The sequence below is a fragment of the Schizophyllum commune genome, assembly GCF_000143185.2.
Source record: "Schizophyllum commune H4-8 unplaced genomic scaffold SCHCOscaffold_2, whole genome shotgun sequence".
NCBI classification, from domain to species: Eukaryota; Fungi; Basidiomycota; class Agaricomycetes; order Agaricales; family Schizophyllaceae; genus Schizophyllum; species Schizophyllum commune.
The window spans coordinates 2,061,945-2,078,503 of record NW_026089539.1 but is presented as its reverse complement, the minus strand read 5'-3'; the positions used below and the strand labels follow the sequence as shown (position 1 = coordinate 2,078,503).

The following is a 16,559-nucleotide window of genomic DNA, read 5'->3' as shown; positions in this document are numbered from 1 at the left end:
GCTAACTTGACCGCTGCCTGTCCCCCGTCCCCCGAGCAGCGCTGACGGTGATTGCAGCTGACCGTCCGTACACGCGGGGTCGTGCGCGCGCCAAGCACCGAAGTGCGCTTTTACGACTGTGCGATGGAGGCGTACGCGCGAGGACCAGGGCACCGGAGCGGCAGCTGATTTGCTGGTGGTGACGGACCCAACGGTTGCAAGCGCAGCGGCGGCGTGACAAGATTAGGTTGTATGGCGTAACACGCCACTCGAGGCAACAGGCTACGGAAGATGTGAGCACATAAGAACAAGTCCCGCTCCATCAATCCTATATAAGCCTGGCGCCCGGCATCCTTCCTTCTCCACCGCCATGGCTCTCCTTCGCACCGTGCTCGCTTTGGCGCTCCTCGCCCAGTCCCTCGCCATCTCCCCCGGCTTCAACTATGGGGGTACCAAAGTGCGCGGTGTGAACCTTGGCGGCTGGCTCGTGCTCGAGGTGCGTCGTCGTCCTGCCCCGACGCCTCGCGTTGTGCTCATGCCGCATAGCCATGGATCACGCCTTCGCTCTTTGACGCGACCGGTAACGACGCGATCGTCGACGAGTACACCTTCTGCGCCTACCAGAGCCGCGACGTCGCCGCGTCTGCGCTCTATAATCACTGGAACACGTTCATCACCGAGGACGATTTCGCGCAAATAGCTGCGGCGGGGTAAGCACCTACCATAAGCGGATCGACCGAGCGCTCACATTCCCCCAGCCTCAATCATGTTCGCTTGCCAATCGGTTATTGGGCATTCGACGTCCGCGACGAACCCTACATCCAGGGCCAAGTCGAGCACCTCAATAACGCGGTGACGTGGGCATCCAATCATGGCCTCAAAGTTATCGTTGACCTACACGGTGAGTGGTTCCTGACGCGTGTCTAGCGTGCGCTGACCGTCCTGTAGGCGTACCAGGGAGCCAGAACGGGTACGGTCTCTCTTCTGGAGCTTCGCGCATACATTCAATTGACGCTGGACTTACAGCTTCGATAACTCCGGACAGCGAATGGACTACCCGACATGGCATACCCAGCAGTCGAATATCGATCGATCCAACGCTATCATTAAGACGCTGGAGAACATGTTCAAGGACCGCACAGACACTGTCACTGTCATCGCGCCGTTGAACGAGTGAGTTGACATGAGCGTATCTGATCGGAGGCTTAGCGCTGACCGATATAGACCCGCTGGCTTCCACGGTAGCGATGTCCTCGCGGCCACGCGGCAGGTAGGCGTGACCCAGCTGGCATCGGTTCTTGCTTGACACCGTCCTCCAGTTCTGGTTGGACAGCTACGGCAACATTCGCTATCCCTTCGGGAGCTCCCGCAAGAGCAACACCGTCGAGCTCATCCACGATGCTTTCCAGGACCTAAGCTACTGGAATGGCTTCATGACATCTGGCTTCGAAGGTGTCGCGATTGATACCCATATCTACACCATCTTCTCCAACGCCGTACGTGCCATTCAACCTCTCAATAACTTCTCTGGGGTTCTCATCGTTGACTGCAGGAGGCTGCCATGAGCTTCAACCAACACGTGTCCACCGTCTGCAACAAGCAAGGCGCGCTGTCGTCCTTCGACCTTTGGACCATTGTCGGCGAGTGGACGCCCGCATACACCGATTGCGCGCGGTATCTCAACGGCCGTGGCATTGGCGCGCGCTACGATGGGAGCTACCCTGGCAGTTCGCGCATCGGCAGCTGCAGCTCGAAGACTGGCACCGGCGATACGTTCAGCAATGAATACAAGAGCCGCTTGCGGTCGTTCTGGGAGGCCCAGGTCATCTCGTACGAGAAGGGCGCGGGGTGGATTATGTGGACGTGGAAGGCGGAGGAGGCACACGAGTGGTCGTACCAGGCGGGCCTTGACTTCGGTTGGATCCCCTGGAACCCCACCGACATCCAAAACCGCCGTATCTGCGGTTGAGCGACTATCTGTCTGGGCGGCACACCTGGGATAGGCTCATGATAGGAAGGAAGGACTTCATTCACTACCCATACCCTCATTGCACACACGCGATGCCCTGCAACGACACCCACGACGACTCTCTCGAATTGTATCATTCATTGTTCTCCGATTAGCAGCTGTTTGTTTGGACCCTTCGTGTTAGCGACATAATTGACTCTGTTGTGACTCTGGACCATTATTTGTGTGCGCCTTGGCGGGCTGCTTGCATACCTATCTTATTCACTCCCTGTCGCTGTTTGCCCTATACCATTGTTCTGCTTCTATACCATACGTTTTGTAGGTATCGCGTTGAATGGGCTTCTCTTGTGGTTTTCTGTCGATGTCCGCGTGCAAGCATTCAGTGTAAATCTGAAGGCCAGGTAAGGCTGCTATGTGTCGCTCGAGCGTGCTGCATAGCCATGAACACCAATGAACGACAGGCAAAATCAATTAAAGATAGAGCTAGTAATGAGGATGCGACTGTCCCTTCTATGAATGCGCAGGAGAATGTGATGGCCATCTTGGGCAAATATAGCAGCGTCTTCTAGGACCATGCCACTCATCGACCGCCTCACCGAATGTCCTGAATGCTAGCAAGTAGCCTATCCTCAGCAGTCGGCGAGTAGGAGGAGATGACATGGCGCACGATCGCTCAACCGCTTTTAGTGCCGTAGGATACCCATTTATATCAGGCGCTGAGCGAGTATGGGCGAAGTACTACGCGCGCAAGTTCCCCTCTCTCGCCGTCAAGGAGACGCCCAAGTAAATCCATTGTCCATTAATATAGCCCAAGTCCATCCATTACGATTACCCATGCATCCTTCGCGTCAATCTTCTAGCATGTAGCGACACCCTCAGTGCTGTCGAAGACGATGTACCACTGAGTGTCGAAGTGGTGCTCCGCCGTGTCGTTGAGCCACGACAGCTGAGGAAAGTGAGCGTCCCGCCACGGCGCAAAGGGAGCAGAAGGCACGTACGAAGTAGCCCTCGTCGTTGCCGACCTTGAGCGCGGTGTACATGCCCTGCCCTATCTGTCGCCGGATGTATGTGAGTGATTTTGTATTGAGAGCTTCCAAGAGGGCACTGACCAGCGTGTTCTCGACCTTGGTGTAGCTGTCATTGCTGAGGCCGGAGCGGTCAGCGGACAGTGCCCAGCCGCCGACAATGGCCTCCGCCGGCAGCGCCTCCGCCGACTCGACGAATTGGACGTGGTACGCCGCCGGGTCCTGCACAGGGTCCGTGGGGATGAGGGCAGCGATGTACCCGGCCTTTGGGCACTCCATGACGAGGTTGCCCGCGTCGTCGAGGTCTGCTCGGATGGTGGTCTGGACGGGGTTGCGCCCGGAGAGCGCGACGCCGTAAGTCGTGTTGAAGGGCTCAAGGTTGAGCGACGACTGGCCGTAGGGCGAGGTCGTCGAGGCGCGCAGGGTCTTGGCGCTAGCGGCGGCCGCGAGAGCGAGGGGGATGAAAGCGGAGAGCATTATGAGAGAGTGAGTGGATGAGTAGGATGCTGTGAGGCTCTTGGTCGGAGATGAAGGGCGGGTGTAGGTTGAGTGGACGAGACTCCCTGACCTTTTATAATGGATCGCTACGCGGAGTAACGACGCCGCCGGCCATGCGCCCCGATGTAAGTGCCTGAGGAGGTCCTCACAAACGGTGCGCAAAGGCAGGCGAGGACGTCTGAGCAACTCGGGATCTCGGGTCGACTGGGTCGGCCCCTGGTAAAGTACCTGTTACAGGCGCCCGAGGCCGCGTCCTCGACGACAGGCGACACTCCGCAACGACGATCCGCGTGAGAACACATCCATCGGGTTGATAGTGGGAGGTCAGCCCGGCGGAAGGTCCAAGTAGGCAGCCATAAGGTGGACCTTTGACCTTGAAAGTCAGAGCCGGTACGCACGTATATCATCTGTCAGAACGTTCAGAAACCACGCATCAGGAACGTCCGTTGTCCATGCTGAGGCAAAGTTCCCGCTACCATTTATGGTAGTGGGTCTTAGGGATGAAGCGCAAAATCGCAAACGCCCCGTCTCGCGAACTTTGGTAACACCTCACGTGCTGTCACATGACTGGGTCTTTTGCGGTCTCGACTCGTCGGCGTCGGCCGAATGCACATTAGCCCTTGTCTTCATCTACTTTTCGTCGTGCTCTCGCGGAAAGCGAACACAACACACGCCTCTCAGGCCGTGAAGAGATCCCGACCAACCTCAAATCAAGAGAAGGAACCTCTTCCACAAAGACTGGGAGGTGGCTCAGTTTGCCTTTCTTCCGACTTCGCCATTTCCTGAATTTCTCCGCTTCTCTGCGACATCCTACGCTTCGCGTCCTGTTCTGTTTTCTCTGCACGCTCTTACCACAGTATAGGCAAGTCCATGCTTCCCCCTGTCTGACTTTCTCGGATGACGTGCATCGCGTTGAGCAGGATGGCGTTGAGGACGATCACTATTGGCGGGCGTCCGAAGCACCGGGAAGGAAGGTGATGGCAAAACCACGAGGGAGTAGGGGTCCACTAAACGACGTCTTGAAAGCGCGCCCGTGCAGGGGGCGGAGGTGGGAATCCGCGCTGGGACTCGCCGAATGCAACGCCACACCTTGAAAATGGGCTTCGGCGGCGGGCGATGCCTCATCCTCGTGACGGGCATGGTTAACAGTGACATGTATCTCATAAGAACCATAGAGTGAATAAACAGCGCTGCTGGCGATATATCAATATGATTCCCGCTACCATTTATGGTAGTGGGTTATAGGGATGGAACGAAAAACAGGCCTCAGCCTCGTCTGACGATCTTTGGCAAGAGTCACATGCCATCACGTGTTGCGGACACGTTGCAGCTCTGGCGTGCTCTCTCCTCTTCTCCGAACTCCCGTTCGCTTGCATCGTCAGCTATGTTCGTCGCCTTCTCTGGGCTTCTCATTCCTGCGTCACTCGACACCTCTCGATCCATGACAACTGTAGCCGAAGATGTTGTCCAGGCTGCTTCGCCTCTGCGGCTGGGGCAGATCGTCCGCGCTCGCATCGACACAGATCTTGTCAACGGTCGTTGTTTCTGTATTTTATCGTGGCATGCGCCACCGACGCTCCCTCTTTGCCGGGTGTTTGCGCCTATATTACAATCTTCAGATCTCTCAATTTTAGAACCAAAGATCATTGGAAAGAGCAGCTCCAGAACTAGCTCGCTGCGCTTTCTCATTACACAGAAAAATATATCTCAGACAGGTATGACCGACCGCGGCGCGGTTCGAACAACGTTTGGCTGCCGCTTCGGATGACAAGTCGGGAGGGATACAACTGCTTAATGCTCAAATTTTGCAGCATGGTAGCGGGCCATGCCGTGCAACGGCCCTTCGCGACTTATACAGGAATGATCGGGTACGAGAGGCGCGCAAGTCGCTCGGTCCAAAGTTGGCTGAGTCCAAAGTTGGCTGGGTCCAAGTAGTAGGCTACATGTTTTATGGTAGCGGGCCTTGCCGTGAAACGGCCCTTCAGAGTTATTCCTTGAGTTTTGCGGCCTTGCCTACGAGTTGGCCCAGGACACCCACTGCAGACCGAAAGCCGTGATTTTCACGTGGCCAGGTTGAACTTCCCGACCACGCATGTGACATGGTTTTGCCTTTGTTCCGCGCTCGAGGCTTGACGAAAACTGACGGACGCATCCTTAGGGATATTTGATTATGATACAAGATTCGCTACATCTTGACTAAGGCGACTCGACTACACAACACGCAAAATCTGTGAATTCTCGGTCACCAACGCGCTCTTCGTGTGAAAGACATGAGAGGCTTACCTTCCCTGATTTGACGTCGTATATCCAGCCGGTTACCGGCGTATCCTTGAGGATCAACGGATGACTCTTCAAGAAGTCGACGTCCTCCCGCACAGAGCCCTCCAAGTCCTTGAAGTCGAGGAACGAGTCGAACTTGTCGACTGCCGAGGCCACTGCAGAGTCTCCAGGCGAGGCGTCCTTCACGATCTGCTTGAGCTGATCCGTCGTGAAGGTCAACATTCCGCAGTCTGTGTGGTGGAAGACGATGATTTCTCGTGTTCCCAGCAAGCGTTGAGATATGATCAAGTTGCGGATGGCATCCTGCCTGCGCGAAGCATGTCAGCGTATCTCGCAGACTAGACAAGACACGCTTACGCTCGGCCGCCTGCGTTGCGAATGACATGCGCATCGCCCAAGTTGATGCCTAGCTGCGACGCAGGCCTATGGGCTGTCGTCAGCCACTTTTGCGGCAAGGGTTCAAAAGCTCTGGACGCACTCGACGCGTGCATCCATGCACGTCACTGAATTCGACCCGGTCAGCTTATGAGGGATCGTGAAGATGTCGAACATACCTATCGCAACATGCTTCGCAGGTGGCATGGGCAGCGAGCCCTTGTCGAACGCCGCAGCATACTTCTCATTGTTCTGGGCGTAAAGCTCGTGGACAGACATTGCGCAAGAAGCAGGCGGAAGAAGTGAGAGTGGAGAAGATAAAACCCCTCACCTGTCGATTTATACGCTTCCCGGGCATGTAATCGGTGGTAAGCGCCCGATGGCGCAAAATATCGCCATCCATAGAAACGGTGTGCCCACGAGATTACAGGTGTTCAGCTGAGCATTTCTGACCTCACCCGGTTATACAATGCAGCTATCGCACGCACTTGGCACGCGCTGCTAGCGAGTTCATTGACAGGAGGTGACGTCGAGATATACAACCGTAGATTACTGCAAAGCGTTCGCGACAAGCTCCAAGACATCCTTCGTAGTCTTGCCTCTATTCTTGTCGTCCTTCGATATGGATTGCCAGACGGGCCCATGGTGCGGGTCGGCCTGTACGCACTTGACTCTGACAGCTTCGCGGTGCTCCTACGGATAGACGTCAGTAAGATGTCGAGACTGAGTGTCAGAGGAGCGCCCTACCTCGGTCCCATGCTCGCGCTCGAACTTCAACCACCAGCCCCAAATATCACCGTAATCGTGCTCGTCACGCGCAACCGCACGGCCGAACCACTCTCGCGCCTTCTCGACCTTGCGCTCGCTCCAAAACAGGCGTGCAATGGCGCAGAGGACGAGTGAGTCGTCGTTGGTCTTCTTCACCGCGTCGACCGATCGTGCTTTGCGCTGAGGGCGCGCCTCGGCCCATATAGCCATCGACCACAGAAGACCAGAGCTCGGGCACTCCTGCAGCGCACGCGCGAGCATGGCCTTCGCTTGACCGGCGCCACCTGCACGCTCTTCCACGCCAACAGCCTCCGCCCAGAGCGTGTCGACACCAGGGTTGACCATGCGCGCCTTCTCGAGGAGTGCGCGAGCCTTGATGCTCTTATTATCCGCCTCCTCCAATCGGCTGGCAAGGATCCACAACGTCGGCTCCTTTGGCACAGCCTTGAGACCAGCGGCGTATGCCTGACGAGCGGCGGGATATCGTCTTTGCGAGGCATGAATCTGGCCTTGAATCATGTACAGCTTGGCGAACTTCGGGAACTTCTTTAGTGCTTGGGAAACGGTCTCCAAAGCAGCGTCGAGTTGTCCCTGTTGCCTTTCGAAAACGGCCGACTTCATCCAGATCTGAAGGACATCAGCGAATGGTCGACAGTCGGAGGACATTTTACTCACTCGTTGCGTGCCAGCGACGTCGCGCGCACGAATAAGCAATTGCTTCGCAACGTCGAGCTCCCCGTTCTCTGCCTCCAACTTGACGGCGGCCAGCCAAATCTGCTCGCTCTCCGGGTTCGCGATGAAGGCGCGCTCGAGGACCTCGCGCGCGGCAGGAACGTCGCCGGCAAGCCACTTTTCCTTCGCCCCCATCAACCACAGCACCTCGGTCTGCGGGCAGTGCTCCACAGCACGGCTCAAGATGTCGTCCAGGCTCTCCCGCGAACCGTGCGCTTTCTCGAGCTCTGCGGCGCGGATCCAAAGGTCTTTGATGTTCGGATACACCTTGAGAGCGTAGGCCAAGATCGCGCGCGCCGTGCCGACCCGTCCACGGGCCTCGGCGCCATCGATGTCGGCCTCCCAAGTATCGAGCTGGTCCTCCTCCTCGACGTCCATGGCAATAGTTGCCTTGACAATGGCCTCGCACGTCCGCACGCCACCCTCGCTCTCGCACTTCTCGGCCTCCTTCAGCCACTGCTCGCGAGTGAGAAGAACTTGATTCTGACGCAGTGCTTTCACACCGGCGCTGATCGTCTTATCCACCAACTCGTACTGAGCAAGCCTCTCTGGTTCAGGCTTGGTGGCTGCTTCTTGTTCCAAGAGGCGACCTGCGGCTATCCAGATTTCGTGGCTCGTCGGTATAGCTTTGCGAGCCTTGTTGAGAACGGCCTTCGCGCGTTCTGCGGGTTCCAAGCGGGCGAGCGCAAGCCACAACTCGACGGACATGGGGATAACCTCGACGGCACGGGCCAAGAGGATGCGAGCGTCGGCCGCGGAAGTCTCGAGGCTGACGGTCTCCTTCCACAGACGGACCGAGTTCGGTATATGTTCAAGAGCTAGGGGGTAATCAGCATGCGTCATGCCAGGATGATTCTGCTATGCGCACCTTTGCGCAGAACTCGCTTCTTGGCCTTCACATCATGCTCCAGGTCAGCAGCCGCCAACCAAATCTTGACGCTCTGGCCGACGTGTTGTACTGCATTCGCGAGCACAACCTTGGCGTCTTCGTTGTTCTAAAGACAAGATCAATAAGTGTGAGTGCGGCTGGGGCACAGAGAATAGGGGGCGTACATGCAACCGCGCGGCTTCAAGCCAGACATCCTCACTCTTGGGGCACATCTCGCACCCTTGTTTAATGAGCTTGCGAGCCGCCACCATTCGTCCAGCATGCTCCTCCAGACATGCCGCTGCTATCCACCCGGGGGCATGCTTGGGATTGGACTTCACCAGGGAGTCGAATAGCATGCGAGCCCTCTTGATGTCGCCGATTTCTGCATCGGATTTGATGACGACGCTGTCAAGTGAAGTAAGGTAGCCCTTCGGATCCACCGAGGTAGCTGAACCGGATGTCGTTGCAGTGCCAGATATCTATAACATGACTGTGAGTCAACACGACACTGTCTCGCAGTATTCTAACTCACTTGATCCAACTTCAATGACAGGATCTTGTCACGGGCTTGTCCAATCTCGACAAAGTTGGTCATGGCTCCAGGATCGGCGGCCGTGTCAAAGCCTCCAGTCTGTAGGATACATATTAGCCACAATGGAGTGACTGAAGAAGGATGCCAACACGCACCTCATTCTGCATGGGGTCGAGTGCGTTCTCGTATTGATTCTTGGTCCTGTCGCCGACAATGACACTGTCCGGTACGACGTACGACCGTTCTTCCCTACGCCTCTTCTTTCGTGTGAGGTTGCCAACCTCAGGCAGGTTCTCCCACTCGGAATCAGTGACTGCAGAAAGGCCGCGCTTCAAGTCCGCGAATTGCTGCTGAATCTTCGGTCGCTCGGCGCGCTGCTTCGCAAGCTCTGCCTGTTCCTGCGCCTCCCTGTGATGAAGAGCATAAGAGTTGCATGAGTATCGGGTAAAAGAACTAACCAGTACGCACACACCTGCGTGCCCGCCGCCGTGCGTCCATCGCCTCGTCAACCTTCTCGTAGATCCTATCCGCCTCCTCATCGTCGGCTTCGTATGTTGTCCCAGCAAAGAGACCAAATTCGTTGTCTGGATCCTGGAATTGTTCGGGATCTACGTCAGGCTCTTCACCGCGACGCGCTTGCGCCTCCCTGTACTGCTGTCAGGACATAGCAAGCAGCCACACATGACCCCACTCACGCTATGACTTCGGCAGACGGTCCTTCTCGTGCGGGACCGATATCAGATCGCGTTGTGAAGCCAGACGCTCTGCAAGGCTTTCGTTAGTTACTACACTGCGTCGACGCGTGCAGGACGCACCCTCGACCAAGACCGGCGACATATGACGCCGGCGCCGGCATGGACAAGAAAGCCAGCTTGTTGGGCTTATTCGACGCCATCTTTCAGCCCCTTGCTTCGAGGAAAGTAGGGAAGTATGGGGGTAAAGGGTGGGGGAACAATGGGCGTTCCAATCAAGGTGCTGACTGATCGGGATGCATACGAGTGCCATCAAAATAACGCCACAAATGATGCTGTGGACCCACAACGTTGGACTTGGAAACTTGACGCTCAGCCACTTCACAGATTGACTAAGCCAGCACAAGGGTTGGACAACGTTCGTTCTGTTATAGCGTAGCCCTGAGTCAACTCGACATACACACTGATGAGAATACATACGCCGCTGGCCGCTCCTTCGGGGCAGCCGGGCACATAGCGCGCTCGCCGACTTGCGCGGGTCCTGTCGAGTGCGTTCAATGCAAGTGGGCGCCCTGTCTTGCATTGCAGGGTCGTCGCCGGTCTTGCTACCTATAGTAACCATTTCGCAGCGTATCTCGGACCGCGATGCTATCTCTTCACCAATGAGGTATCGTGACCCGCTTGACAGCGTAAACGGCATTTAGGAGGCTATCAAGTTGGCGACAGCGACACGTATATAAGCTTGAACCTCGACCACGACCACACAACCCAGTCTCACCTCCTCCCCGCTCGTTCATCATGGCGCCCAAGGTCGCGATCATCATCTACACCATGTACGGCCACATCGGAAAGAGTGAGCAACGCTGGTTGTCTAAGGCTGTTCCTGACCAGGCTTCATTCCATCCAGTGGCTGAAGCGGTCAAGGCGGGCGTCGCTGCTGCCGGAGGTAACGCGACTATCTATCAGTGAGCAGTCAACGAGCGTATAGAGAACTCGTACTCACCACCGCTCTTTGCCAGAATCCCCGAAACACTGCCGCAGGAAGTCCTGACCAAAATGCATGCACCAAGCAAACCTGAATTCCCCATCATCGATGCGAAGACCATGGCTACCTTCGACGGTCTCATCTTTGGCATCCCCACACGCTACGGTAATTTCCCTGGGCAATGGAAGGTGAGCTGCATATCGGTAAGCTAACCTTCCAACCGCTAACACTCGCGCATAGGCCTTCTGGGACACGACAGGTGGACTGTGGGCATCTGGCGGCCTATCCAAGAAGTTCTGCAGCGTGTTCGTGTCGACCGGGACACCTGGTGGCGGACAAGAGATGACTGTCGCGAACGCGATGTCAACGTTCGTCCACCACGGTATGATCTTCGTCCCGCTCGGGTACGCGAAGACTTTTGCGCAACTGAGCAACCTCAACGAGGTCCGGGGCGGTACGTGTCTTGACAGGTGCTATTGAGTTGCTCGCTAACGAGCGCAGGCTCGCCTTGGGGTGCTGGAACCTTCGCAGGAGGAGACGGCTCACGCCAGCCTTCGCCGCTGGAGCTGGAGGTCGCGGAGATTCAAGGAAAGCAGTTCTGGGAGATCGTCAGCAAGTACCAATTCTAGATGCACGTACTCGGTCATCCATGTAGTCTCGCTAGCCCCAATGTCGCTTGCAAAGGTCAAATGTGAAGCATTGTCATCGACAAACATGATGGATTCGTAAGAGTCAGTACATTAGAAGTATTGTTGTGCAACAACAGGGTTAGTAGTAAAATAACCGCCCGTTACGAGCAGCACAAGCATATATGGACAAGAATATAAGGCGGACATGCGGAGGACGACGCACGCCCTCGCTGGAGTTGAGTCCCGATCATGGCCCCGAGTGCCACAGCCGTTGTCGCGCCACGTTGAAAGAGAGGATAACCAAGACTGATGCTCGGAGAAGCGTCCGTCTCGAGGGCAAAGTTACTGTAGACCACAGCCCGTCGGCGCAGAGCAGAGGCGAGAGCGTCCTTAGATACCGTCCGCGCGCGCCCGGTCATGTGTTCGCATCCGAGGGTCGCGTCGCTGATCGTCGATACTGCCTAGCCTTTCGCGGAACTTTCTTCTCTACGGAGGGAGGCAGGATAGACAGTTGCTCGGGGAGTGGACCTTTGTGAACCTTTGGACCGGTGAGCAACGCTAAGGGTTGCGTGAGGAGCACTTACGTGGATACGATGATAGCGTAGACCGCTGGCATGACTATAAACCTTACCGCAGTCGGGTTCTAGACAGCGATAAGTTCTGCGACCATTGTCTTCAGGCTGCGTGGGCGCCTCCGAAACGCCTGACGTCGCAGTAATGACCTTCGCCTTGGACATCATGGCCTTCTTGTAGTGGGCTTCCGCACTTCAAAGTCGTGAGCATGATGCCGGACCGGCGCGCTAGAATGCACACTCACACTTGGAGATGATACTGCAGACCGTTGAGGTTCTTCCAGGCCTTCCCACAGCCACTCAAACCACAACGATAGGGCTTCTCCACGTCGTCGGACGCTTGACCAGCATGACTGCGCCGCATATGCTCGGCTAGCTCCCTCGCGGTGTCGTATCGAGACTCAGAGACCGGGCTCGAGGCAGGCCAGCACGAAGCACGCCCACAAACGTACGGAAGAAGGCCAGGCCTATCATTCGTTAAGCGATTGCAGGCAATTCATTTCTTTAAACTTACTGCATCACCCGGCCTTGGTCCATACGCATCTCTGTCGCTCTGCGTTTAACCGTGCGCTCGTCGCTTGCTGACTGTCGGCGCTTCCTGCTGTCGGCTGGACCGGAGATTGCTTCCGATGGGAGGTTCTGCTCAGCCGAGGCGACCACTCCATCAGGCAATGCGTCGACGCCAATGAGCCCGGTCGTTGGATGGTCTGCGATAACCTCTTCGTGCTCGCCGACGACTTGAACGTGAGGGAGATCGACTGACGCTGTTTGCGGCGTAGGCAATAGCGGTGTCAGAGGGCATGGGTTTGACACGGGCGAGCCCCACAACATGTCACAGGTGGGCAGGTCGACGGTGGCATTGCTCTCGGGTGATAAGCTGGGTAATACGGTCTCATGATATGACGACGGCGATGCTAGCGTGCTGGCAGTGAAAGTTGGAGAGCGCTCCGGGAGTGCAGCTGAAGGACTCGTTTCGCACGTGTCTTCCAGCGACATAGGTTCTGCGGCAAGGTCGGTAACAGCAGCTGGATGAGGTGTAGACGGAATAGAATTATCGGCCGCATCAAGCGGCAGCGTCGACGTAGGCTGGTGTGGCACGGGAGGGTAGATGTGATCTGCAGCGCACGAGGTCCAATATGCGTGGTAAGGTGAGGTTCCAGGTATGCCGTCAAACGACGGGGTGCCATAGTGAGAGGGTTGCTCGGAAGAAGGAGTTTGATCGAGCTGTATTGCCGAAGCGTCGTTGACGGAGCCGTGAGCACCCGAGGGCTGAGTGGAAATGGATCCTTCGGGGCTGGCCCAAGTCCATGAGCCGAGGAAAGGATCTGGCTGCACAGGATAATGACTGGTTTGCTCCTGATGATATGCCATGAGAGAATCGCATGCATCATACGTGGCCTGCCCGTGAACGTCAGGCTGTACCCATGTCGCTTCGTAGCGCCCCTCCGATGATGACGAGGTAGCGGGAGCGCTAAAGTCCGGGATTTCGTACTTGGAGAGTTGGGCCAGACGGCGCTGTTTGCGCTCGAATAATCTCCACCTAGAGGCTCATCAGCACCGAATGATGACGATAAAGATATACAAGCACCTGTTACGACAAGCAAGACTTCCCCTGCAGAGGGCAGCACCGATGAGGCGCCACTGGCCTGAGAGCTGAGCATGCAGATCACGAAGCCTATTGTCGTCTTCGTCTGTCCACTCGTCCTTACGCAGGTTGGGATCGAGCGCTTCACGGTAGCGCTTCGAGCAAGCGTCGTCTGTTCGTCCCTCAATCTCGCGCGCGATCACCGACCACTTGTCCCCGTGCTTCTCGTGTAGATCGAGGAGCAGCTTGTCTTCCTCGGCCGTCCATGCTGTCTTCTTGACGCCTGGGCTAAGGGAGTGGCGCCACCGCTGGGTGATCGTTCACACCACGGCTCTAGCACAGATCCAAGACCGCCCACCTTTCTGCACGCCTTGTTCGTGCGACCGGGAACCATCTCTGCGACCGTCTTCCAATTGTCGTTCTCGCCATGAAGAGCGACCGCTGCGCGCAATTGCGCATCCTCCTCCGGCGTCCAGGGCCGCCCCGCAGCTATTCGTGTGGACGTGCTCATGATCTGGGTATCGGGGGAGTTTACTGCATGATGAAGGAGAAAAAATGGATGTCAGGGGTTGGAGGAAACAAGAGCGCAAGCAGTGAGTCGGACGATGGAGGCGGCGCCTATCGGTCCGAAGTTTGCCATCGGCATTTGCGGCGTATCGCCACGTGCCAGCGTGAACACACTTGGCTGCTGCGATCATGTCGACGCTTGTTCAGGGCTATTCATCCGGCGAGGAGGACGAGTCGACGGTCGCTGCCGACGCTTTCGGTCTCTCTGCCATCCATGCCACGAAAAAGCAGCGCACAGAGAGCCCCTCGAGGGATAAGCCTACTGTTGAGGCTGCCCCACATGTTTTGTCAGAGGTGCGTACGCGTCTGCGCATTCACAACGTCGTGTGCTAACTAGCGAGCAGGATCCCCTCAAGATGACATCTTTGGTGACCCGACCAACGGACACCCAGATGAACGTGAACATCCCCTTCAGCGACATGACCCTCCCCATCCAGGGCCCGGAGAACCCATTCGGCCCACGCGACCGCTTCCTCAATCAGAACGCACTTGCTGGGCATGTCGAAGAGCAGGTCATGAGCGACGATGCCTTCAAGGCGCAGCACCTCACGCATGCTATCCTTGGCTACTCTGCGAACCCTTCTATCGACCCAAATGCGCCTTCGATGGTCGGTTCTTTGGAAAAGGCTCGGGAGAATGGCTTTACAACCATCGATGCCATGCGCGCCACGCGGAATGAGCGAAAAGAGCTCAAGCGCAAGCGCAAGGATAAGGGTGACCTCGAAGTCGTTGAAGGGGAAGGCGCCTACGTCGGCCCATGGGCCTCGTGGGAGGGCGACGAGCCGGAGAGTACTTTCCTGCACGGTCTTTCCGCAGAGGGGGCGGAGGAAGAGGAGGAGCCAGAGGAAGACGAGCCAGAGTACGTGCCGAAGAAGGCGAAGCCAAAACGCGGCGCGGTTGGCCAGGAGTCGTCAGTCTTCCACGGGAAGTCCATGACAGACTACCAAGGGCGCACGTACATGCACCCGCCGTATTCAGAAGCGCCGAACCTTCTACAGGAGGCGGGCTCGCAGGACTGCTTCATCCCGAAGGTCTGTGTGCATACATGGACTGGGCATACGCAGGGCGTCTCCGTCATTCGGCTGTTCCCTCAGACTGGACACCTCATGGCGAGTGGTTCAATGGACACGAAGATCAAGGTACGCATCCCTCTAACACTTCGTCGCGTACCCCAGTTGACCGCTTGTATAGCTTTGGGATGTCTATACGCATGGCAACTGCCTACGGACCTTCCATGGTCACGTCAAGATGGTCAAGGACATCTGCTTCTCCAACGACGGCCGAAGGTTCCTATCGTGTAGCTACGACAGGCAGATGAAGCTCTGGGACACGGAAACGGGCCAGTGTATCAAGCGATTCAGTAATGGCAAGATCCCGTACACCGTCAAGTTCCATCCCGATGAAGACAAACAAAACATATTCCTCGCCGGTATGTCGGACAAGAAGATTATACAGGTAAGCCCTTTTGCTCCTCAGGGCGTATGTATTGAGCCTAAAACCTTTATAGTACGACATCAATTCCGGCGAGATCACGCAGGAATACGACCAGCATTTGGGGCCCGTTAACACCATTACCTTCGTCGACGAGAACCGCCGGTTTGTGACCACCTCAGACGACAAGACGATCAGGGCTTGGGACTTCGACATCCCGGTGGTCATCAAGTACATCGCTGAGCCGCACATGCACTCCATGCCCGCGGTAACTCTTCACCCATCGAGTAAGTCTTCTCCACTCGGGAGGTTCGCGCGTGCTCATGCCCTATGCCCAACAGACCGCTATTTCGCCGCACAGTCTCTCGACAATCAAATCCTTGTCTACAGTACGGACAATTTCCGCCAGAACCGCAAGAAGCGCTTTGCGGGGCACTCTGTCGCGGGGTACGCCTGCCAGGTGGGCTTCTCGCCCGACGGCAAGTGGCTCAGCAGCGGTGACGCCGAGGGGAACATGGTGTTTTGGGACTGGAAGACTTGCCGGATAAAGACGAAGCTCAAGGCACATTCCAAGGTCGTCATTGCGCACGAGTGGCTGCCGCACGAGACTGTGAGTGCTGCTGTCGTCATCTAAATATTTGACTGACAGGTCTGTAGTCCAAGGTCGTCACAGCATCGTGGGATGGTCTCATCAAGCTATGGGTACGTCGGTTGATAACGCCTTACGAGAACATCGATCTGACATGCGTGCGCTTTCCTGCAGGATTAGGGCCCTACATCTTGGACTTCGTACCCAGCCTGTCTACGCAACAGGGATACTTCTACGTGTACAATACAGCTTGTCGATGCACATCCGAAGCCCATGTCGACCGACCTCTCGTAAGCGACTGGACTCACCGCTGGCTCAAGGATCATGTCGTCAGACCATAGCTCGTCCGGAGCTCGCGGGTAGAGGGTGTATCACCCGAGGTCGTATTCAATATCGTCGATGGTACTCCGCCCATCCTCGAGAGTGATCCGGTACGAGGGTGTGGAACCCATCATGCGTTGACCTGCGTCAACCAGGTCC

The 16,559-nt window shown here is 56.6% G+C and overlaps 8 protein-coding genes across 8 annotated transcripts; 4 read left to right on the top strand and 4 right to left on the bottom strand.

The window, feature by feature from the left end:
• Positions 1 to 343: 343 nt before the first annotated feature.
• SCHCODRAFT_073246 (glycoside hydrolase family 5 protein) lies at positions 344 to 2,308 on the top strand. Its single transcript, XM_003037278.1, has 8 exons — positions 344 to 475; positions 526 to 689; positions 738 to 880; positions 928 to 949; positions 1,006 to 1,152; positions 1,204 to 1,249; positions 1,299 to 1,475; positions 1,532 to 2,308. Exons 1-8 carry the CDS (start codon positions 350 to 352, stop codon positions 1,946 to 1,948), a joined length of 1,242 nt encoding a protein of 413 aa, XP_003037324.1. The 5' UTR covers positions 344 to 349; the 3' UTR covers positions 1,949 to 2,308.
• A 158-nt stretch (positions 2,309 to 2,466) lies between these two features.
• On the bottom strand, positions 2,467 to 3,620 carry SCHCODRAFT_02611300 (uncharacterized protein). Its single transcript, XM_003038628.2, has 3 exons — positions 3,058 to 3,620; positions 2,947 to 3,000; positions 2,467 to 2,894 (listed from the first exon to the last, which is right to left on the bottom strand). The coding sequence occupies exons 1-3, from the start codon at positions 3,448 to 3,450 to the stop codon at positions 2,805 to 2,807; spliced, it is 537 nt and encodes a 178-aa protein (XP_003038674.1). The 5' UTR covers positions 3,451 to 3,620; the 3' UTR covers positions 2,467 to 2,804.
• Positions 3,621 to 4,840: 1,220 nt separating this feature from the next.
• Positions 4,841 to 5,202, top strand: SCHCODRAFT_02611294 (uncharacterized protein; the record flags this gene model as incomplete). The annotated part of the gene is made up of 1 exon (XM_050344468.1): positions 4,841 to 5,202. A coding segment is annotated over exon 1 (164 nt), but the record flags the coding sequence as incomplete, so codon positions are not given.
• A 271-nt stretch (positions 5,203 to 5,473) lies between these two features.
• On the bottom strand, positions 5,474 to 6,436 carry SCHCODRAFT_02611292 (carbonic anhydrase). The gene is made up of 5 exons (XM_003038629.2): positions 6,306 to 6,436; positions 6,230 to 6,254; positions 6,109 to 6,174; positions 5,755 to 6,058; positions 5,474 to 5,699 (listed from the first exon to the last, which is right to left on the bottom strand). Exons 1-5 carry the CDS (start codon positions 6,403 to 6,405, stop codon positions 5,682 to 5,684), a joined length of 513 nt encoding a protein of 170 aa, XP_003038675.1. The 5' UTR covers positions 6,406 to 6,436; the 3' UTR covers positions 5,474 to 5,681.
• A 155-nt stretch (positions 6,437 to 6,591) lies between these two features.
• On the bottom strand, positions 6,592 to 9,981 carry SCHCODRAFT_02611290 (uncharacterized protein). Its single transcript, XM_050344467.1, has 10 exons — positions 9,845 to 9,981; positions 9,725 to 9,793; positions 9,502 to 9,675; positions 9,185 to 9,437; positions 9,030 to 9,128; positions 8,680 to 8,976; positions 8,495 to 8,621; positions 7,570 to 8,444; positions 6,874 to 7,521; positions 6,592 to 6,819 (listed from the first exon to the last, which is right to left on the bottom strand). The coding sequence occupies exons 1-10, from the start codon at positions 9,922 to 9,924 to the stop codon at positions 6,676 to 6,678; spliced, it is 2,766 nt and encodes a 921-aa protein (XP_050202258.1). The 5' UTR covers positions 9,925 to 9,981; the 3' UTR covers positions 6,592 to 6,675.
• A 158-nt stretch (positions 9,982 to 10,139) lies between these two features.
• Positions 10,140 to 11,419, top strand: SCHCODRAFT_02611287 (flavoprotein WrbA). Its single transcript, XM_003037279.2, has 6 exons — positions 10,140 to 10,269; positions 10,351 to 10,574; positions 10,629 to 10,686; positions 10,741 to 10,894; positions 10,947 to 11,160; positions 11,208 to 11,419. The coding sequence occupies exons 2-6, from the start codon at positions 10,520 to 10,522 to the stop codon at positions 11,333 to 11,335; spliced, it is 609 nt and encodes a 202-aa protein (XP_003037325.1). The 5' UTR covers positions 10,140 to 10,269; positions 10,351 to 10,519; the 3' UTR covers positions 11,336 to 11,419.
• A 331-nt stretch (positions 11,420 to 11,750) lies between these two features.
• On the bottom strand, positions 11,751 to 14,003 carry SCHCODRAFT_02489323 (uncharacterized protein; the record flags this gene model as incomplete). The annotated part of the gene is made up of 6 exons (XM_003038631.2): positions 11,751 to 11,873; positions 11,920 to 12,100; positions 12,153 to 12,374; positions 12,422 to 13,447; positions 13,496 to 13,800; positions 13,851 to 14,003. The coding sequence occupies 6 exons, from the start codon at positions 14,001 to 14,003 to the stop codon at positions 11,751 to 11,753; spliced, it is 2,010 nt and encodes a 669-aa protein (XP_003038677.1).
• Positions 14,004 to 14,415: 412 nt separating this feature from the next.
• Positions 14,416 to 16,259, top strand: SCHCODRAFT_01166934 (WD40 repeat-like protein; the record flags this gene model as incomplete). Its single annotated transcript, XM_003037280.2, has 6 exons — positions 14,416 to 15,198; positions 15,251 to 15,514; positions 15,567 to 15,777; positions 15,832 to 16,100; positions 16,148 to 16,192; positions 16,254 to 16,259. 6 exons carry the CDS (start codon positions 14,416 to 14,418, stop codon positions 16,257 to 16,259), a joined length of 1,578 nt encoding a protein of 525 aa, XP_003037326.1.
• Positions 16,260 to 16,559: the final 300 nt, after the last annotated feature.